Raw genomic sequence first — 24,309 nt, 5'->3', positions numbered from 1 at the left:
TAGATGAGTCAAGAACAACGGTACAAAAAAAAATGTTCAAATCATTGTTTTGGAAGTAATATCCTTTTAAAACTTGCGATTTTCTGTTTTCATGTAAGCGCGCAACGTTACGGTTAACAGCCATGCATCTCGCCTTTAATCGAATTTAATAATACCCATTATTAATATGAATGAAAGGTTACTTCATCTTCACCGTGTGTTGATGTAGTCATGATGAATCATGGCCTTTCATTTTTTTCAATTTTTTTTCTCAGTCTGGCCTAAAGCTATTTCTTTGCATAATAAACATTTTTAAGTACAAATGGCTGCCACCGTATTGCCATTAGGAGACAATTTATGCCATTAGGTATGAATATTATCATTTTAACGCTATATTGACATTAATTAACTAACAACGCGTTAATCAAATAATTCCTATTAGATACAACCTGCCTAATAATCACCCGTGTCGTCAGGATGTCGCAGACTCTTAATAGCCAGCCACTATATACTTAAATCGAAATACTAATAGCTTGCACCTGAACACGTAGAACATGTCGATCAAATAAATGCCATGGTTAAAGTAAAAAATATTTTACCATAGGTACTCATAATACTAATTCAAAATACTAGTGTTTTCGAGTACTTTAATTAGGCTTACCTATTTAAAATATTTGTGATAAAAACAGATTATTTAAGATAATATATTTAATAAAATATAATTATTATTTTTAATAACAATATGGCTATTATATGGATATTTTTTCAATAAATCTAATATATTTTATCATATTATTCTTAATACTAATTCAAAATACTAACCTTTTCGAGTACTTTAAGTATTTTTTTCAAAATACTAACGTCTAAATCACTGTCATCAAACAGGCACTTCTTATGGCCATCGAATGTCATATGATTCTTGCCACGTGCCCACGGATTTCCTTGGCTTTGATCTTCTCCTTGCCTTGTAGAATATATGCGTATGACCTTGAAACGCACAAAACTCAGTCATAACGAGCCCATCCGTCTCGTCAAAAAACAAACCCGGGATCTTCTTCCTCTCGGCAATGTAACACGGATGGTCTTTTGAGAGATTTGCTGTGTCCATCCGTTCCAGCAAATTGACGTCTTCGTAAAAATCATTAGTCTGAATATAGTAAACCAGTGAATCTAAAAAGTAATGTCAATTATTATACATGATAAATTGAAATATATGTATATATTTACCCGGATCTGTATACATGAGCTCAATTTTGTCTCCATAATGTTTTTGCATGACATCGTAATGATACTCATACATAAGAGTTTTACTTATATCTAGTACTGAAAAACCTATGATAAAAAAAATAATCAATTAATTTGAAATAAATAACATTAAAATATATTATTTTTGTGTGTGTGTGTGTGCGTGCGTGCGTGTAATAGTTTTGTAATATATATGTATATTGGCTTGCAAAAATTGATTATTTTATTTTCCATCGAAACAGCTGCTAGATTTTCGTTATAAGTTGTGCAGTGCTTGAACGTAGACTTATAAGTTTCTGTAAATACTTCTCATTAGATACCTACTAACTTAATTTGTATACGTTGGCGGACATTTTCCATCGTGTTGCCTGGAAAATCGTAAGAAAGTGTTAGGAAAAATTAAAAATTAAAATTTATAATAATATACCAAATACTGCATTATTCATAAGTTTAAAAAAGTCTTTCTCAAAATCGTTTGTGGCCTTCTTGCGCATCTCAGTGTTCAGGTTAATGTAATCAGCCAACCATGCTGACTGATTAAACTCTATGACTCTATGTACCTATAAATATTAAAATGTTAAAGATGTCTTCATCACAGGATTGTTTTAAAATAAACGCTTACTTTATCTACTTTGAGGCCGTTTTGAATGGCTTGCTGTAGATTACGGTAGTGAATAGTATAATTTTTCTTAGGTTCTAATGTTGCCATCAGTTTTTTTACTTTTGAGCCGGGTGTTATGCTGTTTTGCGGGATGAAAGGCAGGTCGTTGTGAGCGTCGTGTAGTTCTTTAGGATATATTACATCTACCTCATATATCCGTCCTATGGGCGAGGTTTCATTCAAATCATTCAGTTCGTCGAGTGTTGGATCTACCCAGTTGAATCCACCGTATGGTATGTATTGTGACATGGCCCATCCATACAAGTTATTGCCTTAAATTAAGAAAAACATATCTAACTGAATAAATTAAAATTATAAAAAAAACTTACAGTCTTGGTATATCAACCATGATTTTGGATTTGCCTGGTAATAATCTGTAGTATTTTTGTGGTTCGCCTTGGCGTATCTCATACTTGCTTGTGTGAGACCACCACGTATACCTAAAATAAATCATATATGTATTATTAAATAGTAACATTATACTATAAAATATTATATCATTACCTTTCTCGATCATCAGCAACATATCATAGTCATGAAGTAGTTCGAGCTTCATTGAAGTATGTTTCAACATCGCATCAAAAGAAAAGCCTGGACAAGTATAGTAGAACGCCTGGTCCAGGCTATAAGTTGTCAAACATAGGTCTCGGAAGTTCTCGACACATCAGCTAACATCATGATGTCGATTTTAAGATACAGATCTGAATACTCTCCAAGCGTATGACAGTTGAAATGGTTCCAAACAGTCTTTGAAATTTATATTCCTCATCCTTAATGTGTTCTTCTGTTAATGTACTGTAAAAATCTGTTTTCTGCGGCAGATGCGTTTCCTTCAGTTTGCTCCAGCCATCCGTATACTCATAAGGCTAACCTTTACGAGTAACGAGTGGCATGTCTTCGTTTGGAAAATGTTTTCTCGTCTCTCTGAACTTCTCCAAGTCTGGTGTTATTAAATTTTTGGCTAAATTTGATAAACTGGAGGACATAAATCTAAATGTATCTAAAAGCGGATTGTGAATGAGTTGTTGATATATTTCGAAAACGAAATAAATTTCTCCTCGCTGTTTGGTATTACAGAAATTGAGTTTGTATCATATCCAAGCTCAGTAACTAAAAAGTGAGCGTCATAGTTGGTTAAATTGTGGAAGAAAACTGGTATAAAATTGGGTTGTTGAAGCTTGAGATTACATGTATTACGCAATGTTTGTCTGAATTTGCCAGATAAATGACAGTGATCAGCTACTTTATGATTTTTTTTGGAAAATCCCTTTTTGCATAAATTACTTGTTGTACGTGCATCATCTTATCGCTGTTTTTCAGGTGTCCAAATTATAGGTCTAATGGTTTTTAATAGTTTGTCTATTTTTCTGCTATTTACACAATACTTTGTATAAAATGTTTTGCTACCTCTTTATTTTGATTACTTCCATGGTATATAACTGGCGATGTTGGTATTTCAAATTCTTCAAGCAGTTCGTTTGGTATTTGGTCATCGGCCTTTACGAAAAAACCATAGCTCATAGGTTCATGATTTTGAATTACAGTTGTATTTTTTCCTTTTTTCTCGTTACATTTAACGAGAAGCGCTTCGAAGTCGGCATAAATTACTATAGGGTGCCGTTGTGTTTTTTGCCATGCATCAAATTCCAACATTGTGCCGGGGTCAGGCATCTAGGGTGAAATTGGTTTTTGCGATCCGCATATAATAGGCAAATATAAAAAACTAAGTGAAGTCGTAAGTAATTAAAAAGTTTCATGCTTTCATGTCTTTATAGTTTAAACTTTTAAAGGTATTATTGTTATTACCAGTTACTGATTAATATTATTATTTAATGACAAATAACAATAAATGTGTTAAACATTATTATTATTATATATAAATAAAACATAATAATATTTAATACAAGTAATATATATAATTAAAAGTTACTTACTTCAATCGATTTTGTTAGATAATTTAAAACTTGAGTGCAGTTGAGTCTTGAATAACTAGGATAGACGCAGTAGGCTAGAGGTAGTTCGTAGTCAAATATACGTCATACGACGAACGACTAACGATTTTAACGTTAAATATTGATGATAAGCAGTGGCGTGCTCAGGAATTTGGTATGGGTGGGGGGGGGATGTCATAAATAAAGATGTATTATGTTTATGTTGATGAACTAGAGATCCAAAATCAACTCGTTAGAAGACTAAAAAAAAGCCCATGGGGGGGATATATCCCCCATCATCCCCCCCTGGGCACGCCACTGATGATAAGTGATAACTAGGTATTAACTATTATAGTAACTTTGGAAAAATAATCAAGATATAGGTATTACGTAACAGTAAAATAAACATTAATATTATTATGTTTTGTTTTGCTTATTTACAAATTACAACAACGCTAGCAGCTGCGGGCTGCACTCATACCGATGCGGTTATCAGTTTTCCAAGGGATTATTGTTGTTGGTATAAAAATAGATTTGAGAGAATATCCTAAAATAAACTTTGGAGAAATCTCCACCAAATCACATTACATAAGGAAAAAAACATTTTTCATAATTCTAAAGTTATGTTGGCTTAATAATAAAAGAGAGTTCATGAAAATATACTGCCCCCAAATACCACCAGGAGGGGCAATGGCCCCCCTGCCACTCCTAAATACGGGCCTGATACATTCTGTATAGACGTATAGTTAATTTTTCAATATATATTTTTCAAACATATTTATGATCGGATTTTAAATACCCGCCAAACGATATATTTGATATCACGTTAATCATATTACTTATTATGATAACACTACAGAGCCCACAACCACAGAACAAATTTGTTCTGTGCTACAAGTTACAACCACCATGGCCTTTTTTGGCGTCGACTGTTATCACTAGTTAGCAATCTAGTTTATTATCTATATCTGTGATCTAAATAAATGTTCTATTCCAAAGTGCTCTATCTGGTTTTATTTAATCTGTGATATCAGTGACATATTTAAGAATTTTTTCATTGCCTATAACTTTCCCAACACAAAGCTGTGGATTACTTTTATAATTAGACTACAGTTGAGTTTCAATTAATTGAATCTTGACGAGTCGAATTTTTTCAGTGTCCCTTGAAGTGTTTTTAGTTTTGTTTGAGGTATGTAACTCATAAAATAATACCAAACCAAATACATAAGTGCAAACTTAAGTTAACTTAACAAAATAAATACATAATAGGTACGAATTTTTAGCATTCCGGGTGGGCAATGCACTGAATTAAATTCCGAAAGATTACGACTACGGTTATAGATATCCATAGGCCCATGGACACAATACGTTTATTAAGAATAAGCACAGAATAGGTGAAATTGAAAAAAAAAAAAAATTTCACCTATTCTGTGGTATAAGTAGGGGCGAAGGACTCATTGGTTTCTTTAATTTCTGTAATCTATACCCGTGGTATTAACGTTATCACGATTGCAATCGGTATTTTATCGTATATAAATGAAACTCATTTCTTTCGGGTACCTACTAGTTCTCCCGGAGTGTGATAAGAATTGTGATAAAGCATATACCAAGTGGGTAACCAGGTATCTAGCAGTGACACCAATACGAAATAAGTTACGTCAGTGATGCCATGCTAGCGGCACTCATCGCTACGCTCCTCGGCGCCGTCGCTCCGCTCCACTGATCGAAAATATCCCTCGAATTGCTGTGCAACACCACCTCAAATTGGTCACATGGTAACCACAGGATAACCGCCGCATAACAACTCTTATCACTCCGGGAGAACTGGGGTATCACCATTTCTTTCATAGATAAATATGGCCAACCTGTCACTACTAATATTCCTATCGAACTCTGGTGTCATTGCTGATGACTAATTCAAGCCGCCGTTATAAGGTGAGAACTACTCGGAATGTTCTCACTTTTCTCGTATGCGCTCAAATAACAATATCTCTTTACGAGTCACATCTAGCCACGTGTTTTTTGCATTCTTTCATTGTGTTTTGTTTTGTGTTATAACCTCTTAGAATACACCGACTACCGTAATTCTTAACCCATTTTCATATAATATCATTAATTGTATAAAACATATCATATCTGTTATAATTTAATATTTTAAATTGTCTATGGTTGATTTATTGAAACCACTTCTTTGTCACTTCAAAACGGATCCACAACTCGTGAGGCTGTGTCGAACTCACTCTTAGAACCGGTAAGTGAAAATATTTTCCATATTATGTACTACCTATATAGGATTTACATTGTGTATGAAAAAAAACTTGGTCGTTTATAAGCTACTGAAAAATTTGACTTAACTTGCTATACATCCGGGTGCTTGTTGAAATGCCAGCTTATTTTACTTTGCTAACACGTGTTTTAGTAGAATCATATTTTTGACGACATTATTTCAGCTGATAAACATTTCAAGAATTACAAAAAGTATTCCAAATATTTTTCGAATACTTTTTTTCAGTAGATTTCAATATCAAAAATATTAATTTTCAACTTTATACTTTTAAACCGTTTATTTCAATAACATATTTATTATTTTATAAACTGGAAAATAAATAATAATCAACATTGTATAGTGGTATAGTAACAGAACTACCAATAAACCAATAAACCAAAAAAAAAAATACATGTACATATAACTTCTACTATTAATTATGTAATCTAAATCCAATTTCAACAATTTGTAAACAAATAAAAAGTTACAATAATTTCAACCATGAATCTCATATTCATTATTTTGGGTACCTCGAATTATATATCAATTTCATGTAGATTAGTAAGTAGATAAATTAGCACCTGATATGAATACGGTTATCACTACATTATTTTATGACTGTTATAAAATTTACTGCGCATGACTATTAATGAACTTCCATAACCTATTTCAACCCATTCGAGCCTTTTTTCACCTTTTAATTTTTATCCATTATATACATAGTTATTGTATACCCTTACGGCTAAATCACGGTGACGGAATGATAATGGTTGTAAATTAAGAATATCTAACTAATGTGTTTATCATATCATTATATCAAATATGAACAATACAAATATTTAGTTTTCTTAAACTCGTTTCGTATACTGCTAACAACGCATGCAGAACGCAAGAAAAGCATGTTTTCTCGTAGATATAAATTAGAATTTAAGCCATACAAAATTTGTTTGTCACATTTAATGTTACCGGCATCTTTAATCGAAAAAAAATTATGTTTAAATTTAATTTAAAATAAAAAAAAAATAAAAATAAATCGATATTGTACAACCTTACAAAATTCGATACTTGAACTCCTATTTTATAATAGCGATCAGAAAAATTTAATTGAAAATCCAAAAATTTAATTTCTATTTCAAACTCTTGTCTTCTTAACACCTATCAACTAGGTACCTTAACTGACAAATTGAGTGTTGTTTATGAGACGCGCTTTGACAATGGAAAGCAAAAAAATTGGATAGTTATATCTTAATAATTTTATGTAATGTTTAACTTAAATAACGTGTACTTATCTCAAACTAATTTATAGATTCGATCAACAATTCAACATGTCTGAACAATCACCATCAGTAATACCCAACAACACGACGCTAGAATTGATAAAGAAGTTCGAGAGGATCAGAGAAATCCTACGGTTCACAGGAGCAGACGGCATTGTAGCAGCCAAGTTGAGAATTATTCCAGCTTCCGAGCTTCGGAAAGACCCTGTTATGTATGCGATGTACAATCGTGGTATGAACGACTATGCAGAAGGTATAAACCTGGTCTATGGCCCTGTAAACGTAAGATCAGTAAGAATCCTATTCCCCGCCGAAAGAGCTCGACCAGTTATGGTAATAGAACAAACCACAAAATTCAGCCGATCAAAACTATCCGAAAATGACTCCCAGGAGCTTCGTGATCTTATAGCGAGGAGTAATGTCCTCTTGGAGACGGAAGGTAGTTTGGCTTTGGATCGAATTGCTTTTGTAATGAGTTTGTATCCATTTTCCAAAATACGAAAGGACCCGATATTGTTTGCGGCCTATATACGTGGTTGGGAGGATCGGAAAACACTAATACGCAACAATCTTGAAGATGATTACATTCTCTAGCCACATTCACCATGTCTAGCAGACAGTGACACGTCAAACAGATATATAGTATATACCACTTGGCCGTGTCAAACTAAGTAGTTTTTTTAAATGTCTTAATGATCATAATAATATAATACTACTGCAATTTTGTAAACATATATTATTATGTATTTTATTTAAACATTCTTATAATAAAAAATACTCGAACTTCAATAAATTTATTTATTTTTTAACATTTATGGTTTACATTATAATTTAACGTACCAACTACGACTTAAAATTAAATATTTAGAGTTTAAAATTAAAGTCACGTGCATGTGTTTTCGAACCAGTATATTCCATAAAAATCACTCAAAATTAATTTGAATCACTAGCGCAGACTTGGATAAAATATCTTTAACTCGAATAGTAACAAAAAAAAAAAAACAATCTGAGAAATATGCATTCGAATAATTCATGATTCATAAATATAGTCTTCCGAAAACTAAGTATTTTAAAAGTACTGACCTACTTAGTGCTTACTTTGTTTAGTAATAATACTTAGAAGGTATCCTGAATATTCGAATTCCATATTTGTCATAATTTTTTTCGGAATACTGCCTAAAACTGGACATTCTGGAGTCTGGACACTAGGTATTGATAATATAGGGACGGATGTTGAGAGTATAACGTGTCAAGCAAAACACTGATTTTTCTAAAGAATAAAAAACCGTTTCTATTTCATAACTTTTGTTTTTAATTTTTTAGAATAGTTATTTCCAGGGATGTATTAGTAAATAATGATTTGAGTATACGCCATATTTTCAACGCCGGATTAAGAACCTATTGGGTCCCGAGGCTGAAATTGCATATGGGCGCTTTTGGTTAAACATACTTTACAAAGCCGATCGCTACGCTCGCAGAAAGATACATCTTTCTAACTATTTCACAAATTAACAATAGCATTATAAAATTACAAAATTAATAGGTATATGTAAATTATGTCTATAAAACTACTAATTGTAGTATAATTAAATAAATTACATAAATAACATTTTATTGTTAAAATATTATATTAATACATTACAAAATATTCCAAATACTTTGGTTTTCTATGTTTTTAAAAAATATTTTTTGATTGTGTATCATCTACTGATCTGTGACGCACTAGCCGCCATGACTTCACATACACTTCTGGTTTCCAAACATGCAATGGAGGACCATTCATTTTAATAAACATCAATAAAGATCATTGCAAATAATATTTAAAAGGCTAAAGCCTCTTTTACACTCAGCTGTGGAACATGGAAATGTTTGAACACAATTATCTATTTCTAAGATCGATGTTCTGGAACTTTTATCTTCTTCTAAAAATTCTCTAAAACCATGAACTGCATTATCTTTATTTAAAAAAAATCGGTCACATATTCGTTTCACTTGGTCTTCCCCATACCTTACACCAACCGTTTGAGGCCAAGTAGTTTTATCTAGTACCTATACAGATATCTTGAAGAATTGAATTATCAATATCATTTTTATCTAATAATCTTGAATTTAGATTAACACAGATACTTGTTATGAACTAATTACTATTAATGGAAACCATTCTTGAATAATTAGTTAACTTTATATTTTTAAATAACATATTTGATAAATCTTTTTTAAATTCCTCCATGTGATCACCATTTTTAAATTTAAATGACTCTATTATTCGTATTGTTCTTTTAATTTTTGAATCAGCATTTATCAATGTAATATCTTTACTTTAAATTTTAGAGAGCCAAAGATACAGTAGAAAGTTCGTACAATACATCAAACATTAAAGCTAAATCAGAAATGAACTCAGGACTAGTTATTTTTTTTATATAAACCTAAGTATTTACTTTTTGATTTTGCGTCTCTAGTTATGTCTAATGAAGATGAATGAAAGTGTTGACTTAGGGCAGGAAATGTTCTCCACACAGATTTAACTGCACGCCAACTACTTGCTACCCAGCGAACATCTAATACTCTTCCAATGTTAACAAAAATAATATCAAGTTCATTGCAAATATCCTTTAATTCATTTTTGTTTTTTGGGGAATGATTATATAAAACATATATGTGAATCAATAAAACTTTTGAAATGATTAGTTGCATTTATATCCTTCATTGTGTCATTGACAGCGAGTTCTAAGCGGTGATTAAGGCAATGCCAGTTAAAAATTAAACGGTATTTATCTTTAAGTAATTTTGCGACTCCAGCTTTTTTACCAATAAGTACACTAGCTCCATCACTCACAAATGATATCCAGTATGTTTTTAAAAATTTATCATTGAAACCAGATTTGTGTAAACATTCTATAAGTTGATTAGTTATATTTTGAGCTGTTTGTAGTCTTAATTCGACAAGATCCAAAAATATGAACACCGGATCTTCATAAGAAATTGATGATTTTACATACACTACCATTGTAGATAATGTACTCATTGTTGTACTTTCATCTATCAAGACTGATAGTTTAGAGTTAGATTTAATAATATTTAATACAATTTTTTCCTTCATTTGCAATATGTGAGATAATATTTGTTGAAGAAAATCGAGAATGTAATGTTGTACCAACACCAATACCATTGAGCTTTTGTAATTCAAGTAGCTTGAAATGGTCATCATAAGGTCTATTGTTTTTGGCGATAAAATATGTTGTGCAAAAAATGATTTAAGTCGATTTATGCATTTTATAAACATTATTTTCAAATTGTTTTGTTAGTATATCAGAATCTTTTTCAGTTATTATAATACTAGCAGTTTTATGAGCCATTGAAGATACGTGCCTTTTAATTATATCACGGAGAACTGAGAGTCTTGTTTCCTTTTTATTACTCTTACCTTCACTAATTTTACATTCTGCCCATTCAGATGAAATTTCTACACCACAATTTTTAAATTTAGTTAAACATCCAATATCTCGACAAAAAGAATAACCAATTTTTCCATCAAAAAATATCAACCATTCATATTTTGCCTTGTTTTGTAGTCCAATCTGTTGGCCATGATGAATTCTAAAATATAAATAAAAATAATAAAAGTTGAGCTAGTCAATTTTTTATTAAATTCATAAATTAAATCACTAACATAGTGTGTAATCTTGTCATGTGTAACTTTGTCATCTTCATTAGCTTTCAAAGTTTCTGTTTTGCAATTATCTATGTCACATAATATGTATTGATTAACCTGCAATGGTAAAAATAAAAAATATATGAATTTTAGTTGTTAGGTAGGTACTATTTAGTTATAAGCCATAAACAAATTTAGTTACAAGAATTAATATGGTTATATGATTATAATGTTAAAGATGTTTAACTAACCAAATGCTTCACTGTATGTTATGATATAAAATTATTCTTTATAAAATAAATAAATGAATTGTAAATTGTATTGAGTTAACTATCTAAGGTAATACTTGTCTCAGGGTTCACTATTTATAAGTCCATTTGTACATTTTCTTTCTACCTTAAAAATGTCAACATTTGAAATAATATTTAGAAATGGGTTTGACAATTTAAAAACAATTTTTAGAAATGTTATACATTTTATGAAATATAAAACTTTCTAAATTTTTATTTTAAATACCAACAATTTATTATTTAATAAAATAAAATGTTTTTTTTACTTGATTTTACTTTTCATCGTACAATTCAATCAATATTAAATAGTTAAACATAACTTACTGTTGTTGATGATGGTGGGTCATCTTCATTTGAAGTCCTATAATTTTCTGTAATATTTTGAGTATCAATAATATCATTGTTGATGTGTTGTTTAATCTAAAATATTAAAAAAATTTTGATAAAGTACACAGATGAGTACATGCTACATGACAACATTAGTAATTATTGTAATAGTTTTGATTCAAAATTTTGAATAAATATTTAAATATTTGATTTTGATCTGTCACAAAATAGTAAAAGAAGAAATACAAATAGTGCAGACTTCTTATTGTACTAAGTTAAGTACGAAGTACCTATCTTCTATTTAGCATTAATAAATAGTTATCCTTCGGATATTATTGTAAAATATAAATATTAAATTGTAATTACCTTTTTAGTCACAGGATTAAAATAATTAGTTATCGAAGCTGTAGGACGTTTATTAGTCGGAGACATTTTACCATGCGTAGTGCGTATAGACCGTATGGTATGTAGGTTTGTGTGTAGATTCGTAGGTACGTCGTACACTGGTACACTCGTATGTACGTAAATATGGTTTATAAATTATGAAATTGAATACTTGAATACTCCCGTATACGCTCCAATACACCCCTGGTTATTTCTATCTCATAGAGATATTTACTTTCAGATTTTCATTCAAATTTAAATCTTAAATCATTTAAAGACTTTTGTAAGTAACTCGACATTAATGACAAAAACAATATATTTTGACTTGACACCTTTTGCAAATATTACTTGGCTTTAATAACACCACTGATAAGGTTTTATAGAAGTCTTAGAGCCTACTAACCTTTTGCAGAAAAGTTTTTCCTTTATTTTACTCGATGTGGTGTATACGAGTTCTATGAAATGTATGATATACTGATTAATGCATACTATTTTTCCAAACTAGATAGGTACTTTAGTTTATTAACAACTTTGAAAAGAACAGTTTTATAAATTTTTACAGTGTAAGAAAATCAATGAAAAGATTTATTACTAGTGTATGTGACATGTGTAATGAGTAATGACTAATGGAATATACCTATACAGTAGTAGCAAGTAGGTAGGTATGCAGTAGTGCAGTACCTACCTATATTATAACTAAAGACCGGATTTAATTGATATTGCAACTTTTTTTTTAGTTAAGATAAATCAAACCTGATCAAATATGTACACGATTTGTATTAATTACTGTCTTTCTGTTTAATTTTATGTTGCAATTTATTGCAATTTTTTTCAATTTTGTATATTTCACGTAATCAAATGTACAAACCAATATTTCTTAACTAATTGTATCATATAAAAATAATAACATTATTGTGGATTTTTATTATTGGTTTGATTATATGATCTTAGAAGTATAAAGGAGTATTATCTATGTTATTTATCGCTCGTCTGGAATTTTGCTAGCTCAAATAACTACGACTAGCGATAAGCGTCGTGTGCGATTACCCGTTGATACGTACTAGTACCTATTTCTTTGATCAATGATCAGTTTGACCGCACAAACCGACATTGAACGTATTCCTCGAAATGCCTAAAATAAAATAAAATTTAAAATGTAGTTACACTTATCCGAGTTATGCACGAATCTCAAAAATTTGGAAGAATCTAATAGTGAACTATTGAAAAGTATGGATATTTTTAGAAAACTTGAAGATATTTTAACAAATATTCCTGGTCCAAAAGGGGAAAAAATTAAGGAAAAATGTGTGTATGTATTTGAAAAAAATGAAGGGTATAAAACTTTAAAGTGTTACTATGAAGTCATGTCAGGTAAAACAAATGTTAATTTAGATATAACGTCTACTTTATTAAATTGTTTTAAATAATATGCACCAATAACGAGTGTTGACGTAGAACGTAGTTTCTCGTTGTACAAACATATTTTAAGTAGGTAATAGAAGATTTAATTTTAATGAAAATAATTTAGAAATGTATTTAATCATCAATTTTAATTCAAAAATGTAATATTAATATTAAATGTAACTGGGTAATGTAATATTAATTAATGAATATATAAATACAACTTGCATTTTTATAGTGCAATTTATTTTGCTGGACAATGAATTTTCATTATGACATAAAAAAATTTCTTGAGGGGGGAAAGGCAAATGCCCCTGTTGCCCCCCCCCCACAAGTACGCCACTGTATGCCACATAGATTTTACACTGTAATATTTTCCTGTCAACATTACACATAATATAAAATAAAAATCTTCTAATAAAAACTTATTTTTAATTAAAATAAACAATTAAGCACTTTAATATTAATGTCAAATATAACATTATAAAATAAAAAATACTTGATTAAGGAATAATAAGTATAGCACCATAATTTATTTAATAGGGTACCTATCTAATGAGAATGTACTCTTCAATATAATTTAAAATAAAGAATACATAAACAATATGATTTTTTAATACAAAAATAACATGTATAAAATAATAAGTAGGTACCTAGGAGGTACTGGAAAAATATTAAATTTAAATAAAAGTATAATAACAATGATGAGTTATAATATTAATCACCTTCTTCTTCTTCTGATACTAATAGATCAGTAATGTTTTTATTAATTTTCAAATTTTTATAGAATTTGTGTTACTCTTTCACTATCAGAATCTACTAGCACCTGCAGTGCATTTTTTACAGCTGTCCAATTTTTATTAAGACTCTGACATGCATCATTTCTAGCAGACCATCTTGTTACTGAAAGTCCCTGGTTTAGTATATGCCAGCGGTGAGTTGATGATGAAAAAAATATATATAAATTTTGTACAAATAAAAAATAATTATTTGCCACACTACAACAACTGGCTGCACACAATCCAATAAGATTTAAAGAGTGAGCAGAACATGGAACAAAATCAACAAGAGGTGCTACTAACTTAATTCGAGCTTGAACTCCTGAATAGGCACCAGACATATTCGCGGCATTATCATATGATTGACCTCTAAGAAATTTAATATCAATATTATGCTTATTAAATGTAGAAAAAATAGCTTCTGCTATTGGTTCAGCTTTGTGTCCAATATTTTCCATGAACCCAAAAAATCGATCAACAGGTTCTCCAATACTATTTACATATCTTATGACAAATGATAACTGGTCAACATTTGATATATCAGGTGTTGAATCAACGCTAATCGAATAATATGTTGAAGATTTTAATTCTTCTACTATGGCACTTATTACTTTTTCAGCCATGATTTAAATAAACTGTTAATAAGTAAAAAATGACATATAGGATGTATTTCCTTTACCTGGATTTCCATAATTTAATATATGTTTTGATAAAAAGGGATCATACTCAGCATTTCAGCAATAAGTTTCATTGCCATTATAAAATTTCCATTATTTTTGCCAGAAGATTCAAAACTGTCATCTCCATCTCTGAATGACAAACCATGGCTAGACAATGATTTAATAACAGAAGAAACTCTATTGAGCACATTGACCCAATAATCAGTCTCAGTTTGAAGTTTATATGTAAGTTGTGAGTCTACTCTTCCAAAATCTGATGAACGATGCTTCATTTTAAATATACAAGTTTTATGCATGGTTGAATTTTCATGAGTATTGATTTTATTTGGATGTTTCCAGTCTGAAAATCCCTTACATGAAAAATTTGATGTATTTCCAAACAAATAACATGGGATGCAGTATATTTTACCAGTACTAACTGAATAACTAAGATAGTCTCTTTGGCATGTTTTACCATTAATTAACCTTGTTTTAAATAAATCTTTACTGAGGTACCTATTATGAGGTCTAAATTTTCCTTGACGTATATACTGGTATTGTGTATTAGATTGTGAGAAATCACTATCCAAGTTCTGTTTAAATCCATTTATGCAAATAAAATCTCTAGTCACCTCATTTAATATCCATAAAGCAGGATTATCACTAAAAAAAATTTCAAAAATAATGATTTTATTTTAACCCTAAAATTCTAAATAAAATTGGTATCTATTTTGTTATGCAAATATTATTAATTTTCTTATTAGTAATCTTAGGTATAATTCTTAATTTAATTACTTACTCTGGCATATCTGAAGAACTGGGTGTGTAAAATGTTCACTTCATTGGCAATTTGAGATTCAAAACATTCATTTCTATCATGCAATTCATTATTTGATTTACATTTCACTAAAGATTGATCAGTAAGTGGTACATTCATACTTTTTACAGAATCAATAAATTTATTGCTTGAACGCCTTGAACAAACAAAATAATCAATAAACATTATTTTCTTCATTCTATAGATTAAGTTAGGTTAGGTATTCTATTTTCTTCATAAAATAGGTACCTACCCAATATTATCGATGATTTCACTGGCAACAGTATGAACGGAGCCTATTTGTTGTATTCTTAAAAATAGGGTACATATTATTAATTTATGTTATCTATGTTACAACTAATTTCCATTATTACTATTCTTATAGTGTGAATAGTTCAACATCAGAAAAAATTTAAAACATAAAGCGTTTGTTCACTAGAATATCTTAAATCTTAATATTATGTTCTTTGAAAAAAATGTCTACAAATAAAATAAATGTAATTAATTTATATTTATTCAATGAACACAATTTTTTTAACAGTTGAACTAATGAACTATATGCAAAAATTTAAATATTATCTAAATTTAAACTTACCTTGGAACATTACATCAGGTTTCATATTATTTTTCATACTTTTTTTTACATTATCTTTTTTAATTTTACTTAATTTTCGGTAAGCACAACCACTTAGCTTTCTACCCATAATTTCAATTTGAAAGAAGTTTATGTTATAATCTCAGTTAATAGGCAAATATAAAAAACTAAGTAAAGTCGTAAGTAATTAAAAAGTTTCATGCTTTCATGTCTTTATAGTTTAAACTTTTAAAGGTATTATTGTTATTACCAATTACTGATTAATATTATTATTTAATGACAAATAACAATAAATGTGTTAAACATTATTATTATTATATATAAATAAAACATAATAATATTTAATACAAGTAATATATATAATTAAAAGTTACTTACTTCAATCGATTTTGTTAGATAATTTAATACTTGAGTGCAGTTGAGTCTTGAATAACTAGGATAGACGCAGTAGGCTACAGGTAGTTCTTAGTCAAATATACGTCATACGACGAACGACTAACGATTTTAACGTTAAATATTGATGATAAGTGATAACTAGGTATTAACTATTATAGTAACTTTAGAAAAATAATCAAGATATAGGTATTACGTAACAGTAAAATAAACATTAATATTATTATGTTTTGTTTTGCTTATTTACAAATTACAACAACGCTAGCAGCTGCGGGCTGCACTCATACCGATGCGGTTATCAGTTTTCCAAGGGATTATTGTTGTTGGTATAAAAATAGATTTGAGAGAATATCCTAAAATAAACTTTGGAGAAATCTCCACCAAATCACATTACATAAGGAAAAAAACATTTTTCATAATTCTAAAGTTATGTTGGCTTAATAATAAAAGAGAGTTCATGAAAATATACTGCCCCCAAATACCACCAGGAGGGGCAATGGCCCCCCTGCCACTCCTAAATACGGGCCTGATACATTCTGTATATACGTATAGTTAATTTTTCAATATATATTTTTCAAACATATTTATGATCGGATTTTAAATACCCACCAAATGATATATTTGGTATCACGTTAATCATATTACTTATTATGATAACTACAGAGCCCACAACCACAGAACAAATTTGTTCTGTGCTACAAGTTACAACCACCATGGCCTTTTTTGGCGTCGACTGTTATCACTAGTTAGCAATCTAGTTTATTATCTATATCTGTGATCTAAATAAATGTTATATTCCAAAGTGCTCTATCTGGTTTTATTTAATCTGTGATATCAGTGACATATTTAAGAATTTTTTCATTGCCTATAACTTTCCCAACACAAAGCTGTGGATTACATTTATAATTAGACTACAGTTGAGTTTCAATTAATTGAATCTCGACGAGTTGAATTTTTTCAGTGTCCCTTGAAGTGTTTTTAGTTTTGTTTGAGGTATGTAACTCAAAAAATACATAAGTGCAAACTTAAGTTAACTTAACAAAATAAATACATAATAGGTACGAATTTTTAGCGTTCCGGGTGGGCAATGCACTGAATTAAATTCCGAAAGATTACGACTACGGTTATAGATATCCATAGGCCCATGGACACAATACGTTTATTAAGTATAAGTAGGGGCGAAGGACTCTTTGGTTTCTTTAATTTCTGTAATCTATACCCATGGTATTAACGTTATCACGATTGCAATCGGTATTTTATCGTATATAAATGAAACCCATTTCTTTCGGGTACCTACCAGGGGGTGGACACTTAAAAATTATAACACAGTAATCATACTTATCACACAAAAACGTGGCGGCCATATTCTTATTTATGAATCAGTGTGTCCATACAATGAAAAATAAATTACCTAACTAAAAAATAAAATCACAAAATGATACGGTTAAAGTTAAAAATCTTGAAGTCCAACTTTTGGCCATAGACTTACTTCATGCTTTTTGGAATTTTAGCTTATTTTTAATTAAATAATAAATAGTACCTATAGGTAAGTATATTATTCAATTACAATACAATTTAATTCAAATATAGTATATCTATTTTTCAATTTTGTTTATTTATTGTGATCAAAAACTTTTGTTTTTAAAACAACACTTCATTAGTATAATTAATTAATTGGAACAATAATAATAAATAGTGAGTCAGCGAAAGGTAAACATACACGAGTTACACAATATCTCATAGTGTTCATAACAACTTAATTTCATAACCTAACAAAACAGCATAAATAAGAAGATGGCGGCCTCCGTCCCCACTCCACGCAAAACGTTCTTGGCATCGAGTGTCCTTTCTGATTTTATCTATTCTGTGTGCCTACTAGTTCTCCCGAAAGTGATAAGCAGGGCTGTGAATTTAATGCACTTAAAAACTATTAAATATGCATGCATGTATGCACTAAAATCTGACAAAATATGTTCTAAAAATTCTTAAAATATGCTAAAAAAACTACAAAAATTAAATTTTTATTTTTATTTTTTTCATTAGTAAATGTTTTTTTTATTAATTTTAGTTTAAATATTAGTATTTTTACTTCTTGATATGAGTATATGAGTTATTGATCTTAACTAGTCTTGGTCTTCGTCGAGTTGATATCAGCAAATTAATTTAATCTCGACTTCAATAGTACAATAGGTAGTCAATAATATTATACATTAAATACCCGAGTAAAAATAGAATTATTTCGATAAAACTATAAAAGTTATAGTTTATACCTACTATAAGATTGACCGAAAAAATGTAAATATTACGAAAAAAAAAGCATTTAAACAAAAATATTATTAAAACATGCATTTGTATGCCCTAACCCATGAAATATGCGAAAATATGCAAAATAAAATTTAGTATATGAATTACAAATAAGTCAAAACAAATTTTGACCGAATCCATTTTTTTATAAAGTGTAGCAAAAAAAACATGCAAATGCATTAAATTCACAGCCCTGGTGATAAGAATTGTGATAAAGCATATACCAAGGGGGTTACCAGGTATCTAGCAGTGACACCAATACGAAATAAGTTACGTCAGTGATGCCATGCTAGCGGCACTCATCGCTACGCTCCTCGGCGCCGTCGCTCCGCTCCGCTGATCGAAAATATCCCTCAACTTGCTGTGCAAAACCACCTCAAATTGGTCACATGGTAACCACAGGATAACCGCCGCATAACAACTCTTATCACTCCGGGAGAACTGGGGTATCACCATTTCTTTCATAGATAAATATGGCCAACCTGTCACTACTAATACTCCTATCGAACTCTGGTGTCATTGCTGATGACTAATTCAAGCCGCCGTTATAAGGTGAGAACTACTCGGAATGTTCTCACTTTTCTCGTATGCGCTCAAATAACAATATCTCTTTACGAGTCACATCTAGCCACGTGTTTTTTGCATTCTTTCATTGTGTTTTGTTTTGTGTTATAACCTCTTAGAATACACCGACTGCCGTAATTCTTAACCCATTTTCATATAATATCATTAATTGTATAAAACATATCATATCTGTTATAATTTAATATTTTAAATTGTCTATGATTGATTTATTGAAACCACTTCTTTGTCACTTCAAAACGGATCCACAACTCGTGTGGCTGTGTCGAACTCACTCTTAGAACCGGTAAGTGAAAATATTTTCCATATTATGTACTACCTATATAGGATTTACATTGTGTATGAAAAAAAAAACTTGGTCGTTTATAAGCTACTGAAAAATTTGACTTAACTTGCTATACATCCGGGTGCTTGTTGAAATGCCAGCTTATTTTACATTGCTAACACGTGTTTTAGTAGAATCATATTTTTGACGACATTATTTCAGCTGATAAACATTTCAAGAATTTATATTTTGGCAGACAAATATTTTAGCTGATTAAATTTAACCTGACAACTAAAATACAGTTAGGACAGAATATTTGTTGACTAAAATATAGTTTGATCAGATTTGAGTAAAATACTTTTTAAAAGTATTTCAAATACATATTCCGAATACTTTGTAATAATAATAATCCCAAGTATTTGGAATACTTTTTTTCAGTAGATTTAGATTTCAATAGCAAAAATATTAATTTTCAACTTTATACTTTTAAACCGTTTATTTTAACAACATATTTATTATTTTATAAACTAGAAAATAAATAATAATCAACATTATAGTAGTATAGTAACAGAACTACCAATACACCAAAAAAAAAAAATACATGTACATATAATTTCTACTATTAATAATGTAATCTACATCCAATTTCAACAATTTGTAAACAAATAAAAAGTTACAATAATTTCAACCATGAATCTCATATTCATTATTTTGGGTACCTCGAATAATATATCAATTTAATGTAGATTAGTAAGTAGATAAATTAGCACCTGATATGGATACGGTTATCACTATATTATTTTATGACTGTTATAAAATTTACTGCGCATGACTATTAATGAACTTCCATAACCTATTTCAACCCATTCGAGCCTTTTTTCACCTTTTAATTTTTATCCATTATATACATAGTTATTGTATACCCTTACGGCTAAATCACGGTGACGGAATGATAATGGTTGTAAATTAAGAATATCTAACTAATGTGTTTATCATATCATTATATCAAATATGAACAATACAAATATTTAGTTTTCTTAAACTCGTTTCGTATACTGCAAACAACGCAAGCAGAACGCAAGAAAAGCATGTTTTCTCGTAGATATAAATTAGAATTTAAGCCATACAAAATTTGTTTGTCACATTTAATGTTACCGGCATCTTTAATCGAAAAAAAATTATGTTTAAATTTGATTAAAAATAAAAAAAAAATAAAAATAAATCGATATTGTACAACCTTACAAAATTCGATACTTGAACTCCTATTTTATAATAGCGATCAGAAAAATTTAATTGAAAATCCAAAAATTTCATTTCTATTTCAAACTCTTGTCTTCTTAACACCTATCAACTAGGTATCTTAACTGACAAATTGAGTGTTGTTCATGAGACGCGCTTTGACAATGGAAAGCAAAAAAATTGGATAGTTATATCTTAATAATATTATGTAATGTTTAACTTAAATAACGTGTACTTTAACTAATTTATAGATTCGATCAACAATTCAACATGTCTAAACAATCACCATCAGTAATACCCAACAACACGACGCTAGAATTGATAAAGAAGTTCGAGAGGATTAGAGAAATCCTACGGTTCACAGGAGCCGACGGCTTTGTAGCAAACAAGTTGAGAATTATTCCAGCTTCCGAGCTTCGGAAAGATCCTGTTATGTATGCGATGTACAATCGTGGTATGAACGACTATGCAGAAGGTATAAACCTGGTCTATGGCCCTGTAAACGAAAGATCACTAAGAATCCTATACCCCGGCGGAAGTGCGCGACCAATTATGGTAATAGAACAAACCACAATAGTCAGCCGATCACAACTATCTGAACATGACTCCCAGGAGCTTCATGATCTTATAGCGAGGAGTAATGCCCTCTTGGAGACGGAAGGTAGTTTGGCTTTGGATCGAATTGCGGTTGTAATGAGTTTGTATCCATTTTCCAAAATACGAAAGGACCCGATATTGTTTGCGGCCTATATACGTGGTTGGGAGGATCGGAAAACAGCTGTACCTAATACGCAACAATCTTGAAGATGATTACATTCTCTAGCCACATTCACCATGTCTTGCAGACAGTGACACGTCAAACAGATATATAGTATATACCACTTGGCCGTGTCAAACTAAGTAGTTTTTTTAAATGTCTTAATGATCATAATAATATAATACTACTGCAATTTTGTAAACATATATTATTATGTATTTTATTTAAACATTCTTATAATAAAAAATACTTGAACTTCAATAAATTTATTTATTTTTTAACATTTATGGTTTACATTATAATTTAACGTACCAACTACGAATTAAAATTAAATATTTAGAGTTTAAAATTAAAGTCACGTGCATGTGTTTTCGAACCAGTATATTCCATAAAAATCACTCAAAATTAATTTGAATCACTAGCGCAGACTTGGATAAAATATCTTTAACTCGAATAGTAACAACAAAAAAAAAAACAATCTGAGAAATATGCATTCGAATAATTCATGATTCATAAATATAATAGTCTTCCGAAAACTAAGTATTTTAAAAGTACTGACCTACTTAGTGCTTACTTTGTTTAGTAATAATACTTAGAAGGTATCCCGAATATTCGAATTCCATATTTGTCATAATTTTTTTCGGAATACTGCCTAAAACTGGACATTCTGGAGTCTGGACACTAGGTATTGATAATATATGGACGGATGTTGAGAGTAACGTGTCAAGTAAAACACTGATTTTTCTAAAGAATAAAAAACCGTTTCTATTTCATAACTTTTGTTTTTAATTTTTTAGAATAGTTATTTCCAGGGATGTATTAGTAAATAATGATTTGAGTATACGCCATATTTTCAACGCCGGATTAAGAACCTATTGGGTCCCGAGGCTGAAATTGCATATGGGCGCTTTTGATAAAACATACTTTACAAAGCCGATCGCTACGCTCGCAGAAAGATACATCTTTCTAACTATTTCACAAATTAACAATAGCATTATAAAATTACAAAATTAATAGGTATATGTAAATTATGTCTATAAAACTACTAATTGTAGTATAATTAAATAAATTACATAAATAACATTTTATTGTTAAAATATTACATTAATACATTACAAAATATTCCAAATACTTTGGTTTTCTATGTTTTTTTAAAATATTTTTTGATTGTGTATCATCTGCTGATCTGTGACGCACTAGCCGCCATGACTTCACATACACTTCTGGTTTCCAAACATGCAATGGAGGACCATTTATTTTAATAAACATCAATTCAGAAATTAATTAATTAAATTAATCTTGTTCGAAGATCATTGCAAATAATATTTAAAAGGCTAAAGCCTCTTTCACACTCAGCTGTGGAACATGGAAATGTTTGAACACAATTATCTATTTCTAAGATCGATGTTCTGGAACTTTTATCTTCTTCTAAAAATTCTCTAAAACCATGAACTGCATTATCTTTATTTAAAAAAAATCGGTCACATATTCGTTTCACTTGGTCTTCCCCATACCTTACACCAACCGTTTGAGGCCAAGTAGTTTTATCTAGTACCTATACAGATATCTTGAAGAATTGAATTATCAATATCATTTTTATCTAATAATCTTGAATTTAGATTAACACAGATACTTGTTATGAACTAATTACTATTAATGGAAACCATTCTTGAATAATTAGTTAACTTTATATTTTTAAATAACATATTTGATAAATCTTTTTTAAATTCCTCCATGTGATCACCATTTTTAAATTTAAATGACTCTATTATTCGTATTGTTCTTTTAATTTTTGAATCAGCATTTATCAATGTAATATCTTTACTTTAAATTTTAGAGAGCCAAAGATACAGTAGAAAGTTCGTACAATACATCAAACATTAAAGCTAAATCAGAAATGAACTCAGGACTAGTTATTTTTTTTATATAAACCTAAGTATTTACTTTTTGATTTTGCGTCTCTAGTTATGTCTAATGAAGATGAATGAAAGTGTTGACTTAGGGCAGGAAATGTTCTCCACACAGATTTAACTGCACGCCAACTACTTGCTACCCAGCGAACATCTAATACTCTTCCAATGTTAACAAAAATAATATCAAGTTCATTGCAAATATCCTTTAATTCATTTTTGTTTTTTGGGGAATGATTATATAAAACATATATGTGAATCAATAAAACTTTTGAAATGATTAGTTGCATTTATATCCTTCATTGTGTCATTGACAGCGAGTTCTAAGCGGTGATTAAGGCAATGCCAGTTAAAAATTAAATGGTATTTATCTTTAAGTAATTTTGCGACTCCAGCTTTTTTACCAATAAGTACACTAGCTCCATCACTCACAAATGATATCCAGTATGTTTTTAAAAATTTATCATTGAAACCAGATTTGTGTAAACATTCTATAAGTTGATTAGTTATATTTTGAGCTGTTTTGTAGTCTTAATTCGACAAGATCCAAAAATATGAACACCGGGTCTTCATAAGAAATTGATGATTTTACATAC

The 24,309-nt window shown here is 29.8% G+C and overlaps 4 protein-coding genes and 2 pseudogenes across 7 annotated transcripts in view; 2 read left to right on the top strand and 4 right to left on the bottom strand.

Annotated features, from left to right (window-relative positions):
• The window catches only part of LOC149058361 (uncharacterized), a 33,066-nt gene extending 24,929 nt beyond the window's left edge, over positions 1-8,137 (top strand). For 2 of the 3 annotated variants that reach the window (XM_089221052.1, XM_089221051.1), the window contains one exon: positions 7,389-8,137. In XM_089221052.1, coding sequence (XP_089077178.1) covers positions 7,408-7,953 — 546 coding nt within the window. In that variant the 5' untranslated portion in view covers positions 7,389-7,407 and the 3' untranslated portion in view covers positions 7,954-8,137. Of the gene's footprint in view, positions 1-4,060; positions 6,068-7,388 lie in introns of those variants that run through there. The other variant, XM_089221053.1, reaches the window with a different exon arrangement.
• On the bottom strand, positions 816-1,286 carry LOC149058362 (uncharacterized). Its single transcript, XM_089221561.1, has 2 exons — positions 1,207-1,286; positions 816-1,149 (listed from the first exon to the last, which is right to left on the bottom strand). Exons 1-2 carry the CDS (start codon positions 1,277-1,279, stop codon positions 872-874), a joined length of 351 nt encoding a protein of 116 aa, XP_089077687.1. The 5' UTR covers positions 1,280-1,286; the 3' UTR covers positions 816-871.
• On the bottom strand, positions 1,605-2,536 carry LOC107165354 (uncharacterized). The gene is made up of 4 exons (XM_015513539.2): positions 2,390-2,536; positions 2,215-2,325; positions 1,847-2,157; positions 1,605-1,784 (listed from the first exon to the last, which is right to left on the bottom strand). The coding sequence occupies exons 1-4, from the start codon at positions 2,457-2,459 to the stop codon at positions 1,638-1,640; spliced, it is 639 nt and encodes a 212-aa protein (XP_015369025.2). The 5' UTR covers positions 2,460-2,536; the 3' UTR covers positions 1,605-1,637.
• Positions 8,138-9,034: 897 nt separating the features above from the next.
• On the bottom strand, positions 9,035-11,128 carry LOC149058360 (E3 SUMO-protein ligase KIAA1586-like; annotated as a pseudogene).
• A 9,438-nt stretch (positions 11,129-20,566) lies between these two features.
• On the top strand, positions 20,567-21,982 carry LOC149058359 (uncharacterized). Its single transcript, XM_089220464.1, has one exon. It carries the CDS (start codon positions 21,317-21,319, stop codon positions 21,848-21,850), a length of 534 nt encoding a protein of 177 aa, XP_089076590.1. The 5' UTR covers positions 20,567-21,316; the 3' UTR covers positions 21,851-21,982.
• Positions 21,983-22,907: 925 nt separating this feature from the next.
• The window catches only part of LOC149058358 (E3 SUMO-protein ligase KIAA1586-like), a 2,763-nt pseudogene continuing 1,361 nt past the window's right edge, over positions 22,908-24,309 (bottom strand). Inside the window, exon 3 of the transcript XR_016190081.1 lies at positions 22,908-24,309. This exon is cut by the window's right edge and continues 565 nt beyond it. The product of XR_016190081.1 is annotated as an E3 SUMO-protein ligase KIAA1586-like (transcript).

The sequence above is a fragment of the Diuraphis noxia genome, unplaced genomic scaffold (assembly GCF_037042655.1).
Source record: "Diuraphis noxia isolate RWA-SAM2 unplaced genomic scaffold, SU_Dnox_SAM2 contig0002, whole genome shotgun sequence".
Taxonomy (NCBI): Eukaryota; Metazoa; Arthropoda; class Insecta; order Hemiptera; family Aphididae; genus Diuraphis; species Diuraphis noxia.
Note: the sequence above shows the minus strand (reverse complement) of the source record. Positions and strands in the feature narration are given on the sequence as shown.

Coding starts and splice junctions, on each gene's coding strand:
- LOC149058359 (XM_089220464.1), top strand. CDS start 21,317: ATGTCTAAACAATCACCATCAGTAATACCCAACAACACGACGCTAGAA.
- LOC149058362 (XM_089221561.1), bottom strand. CDS start 1,279: ATGTATGAGTATCATTACGATGTCATGCAAAAACATTATGGAGACAAA. Junction 1,150..1,206: donor GCTCATGTATACAGATCCGG/GTAAATATATAC, acceptor ATTACTTTTTAG/ATTCACTGGTTTACTATATT.
- LOC107165354 (XM_015513539.2), bottom strand. CDS start 2,459: ATGTTGAAACATACTTCAATGAAGCTCGAACTACTTCATGACTATGAT. Junction 2,326..2,389: donor GTTGCTGATGATCGAGAAAG/GTAATGATATAA, acceptor GATTTATTTTAG/GTATACGTGGTGGTCTCACA. Junction 1,785..1,846: donor ACGGCCTCAAAGTAGATAAA/GTAAGCGTTTAT, acceptor TAATATTTATAG/GTACATAGAGTCATAGAGTT.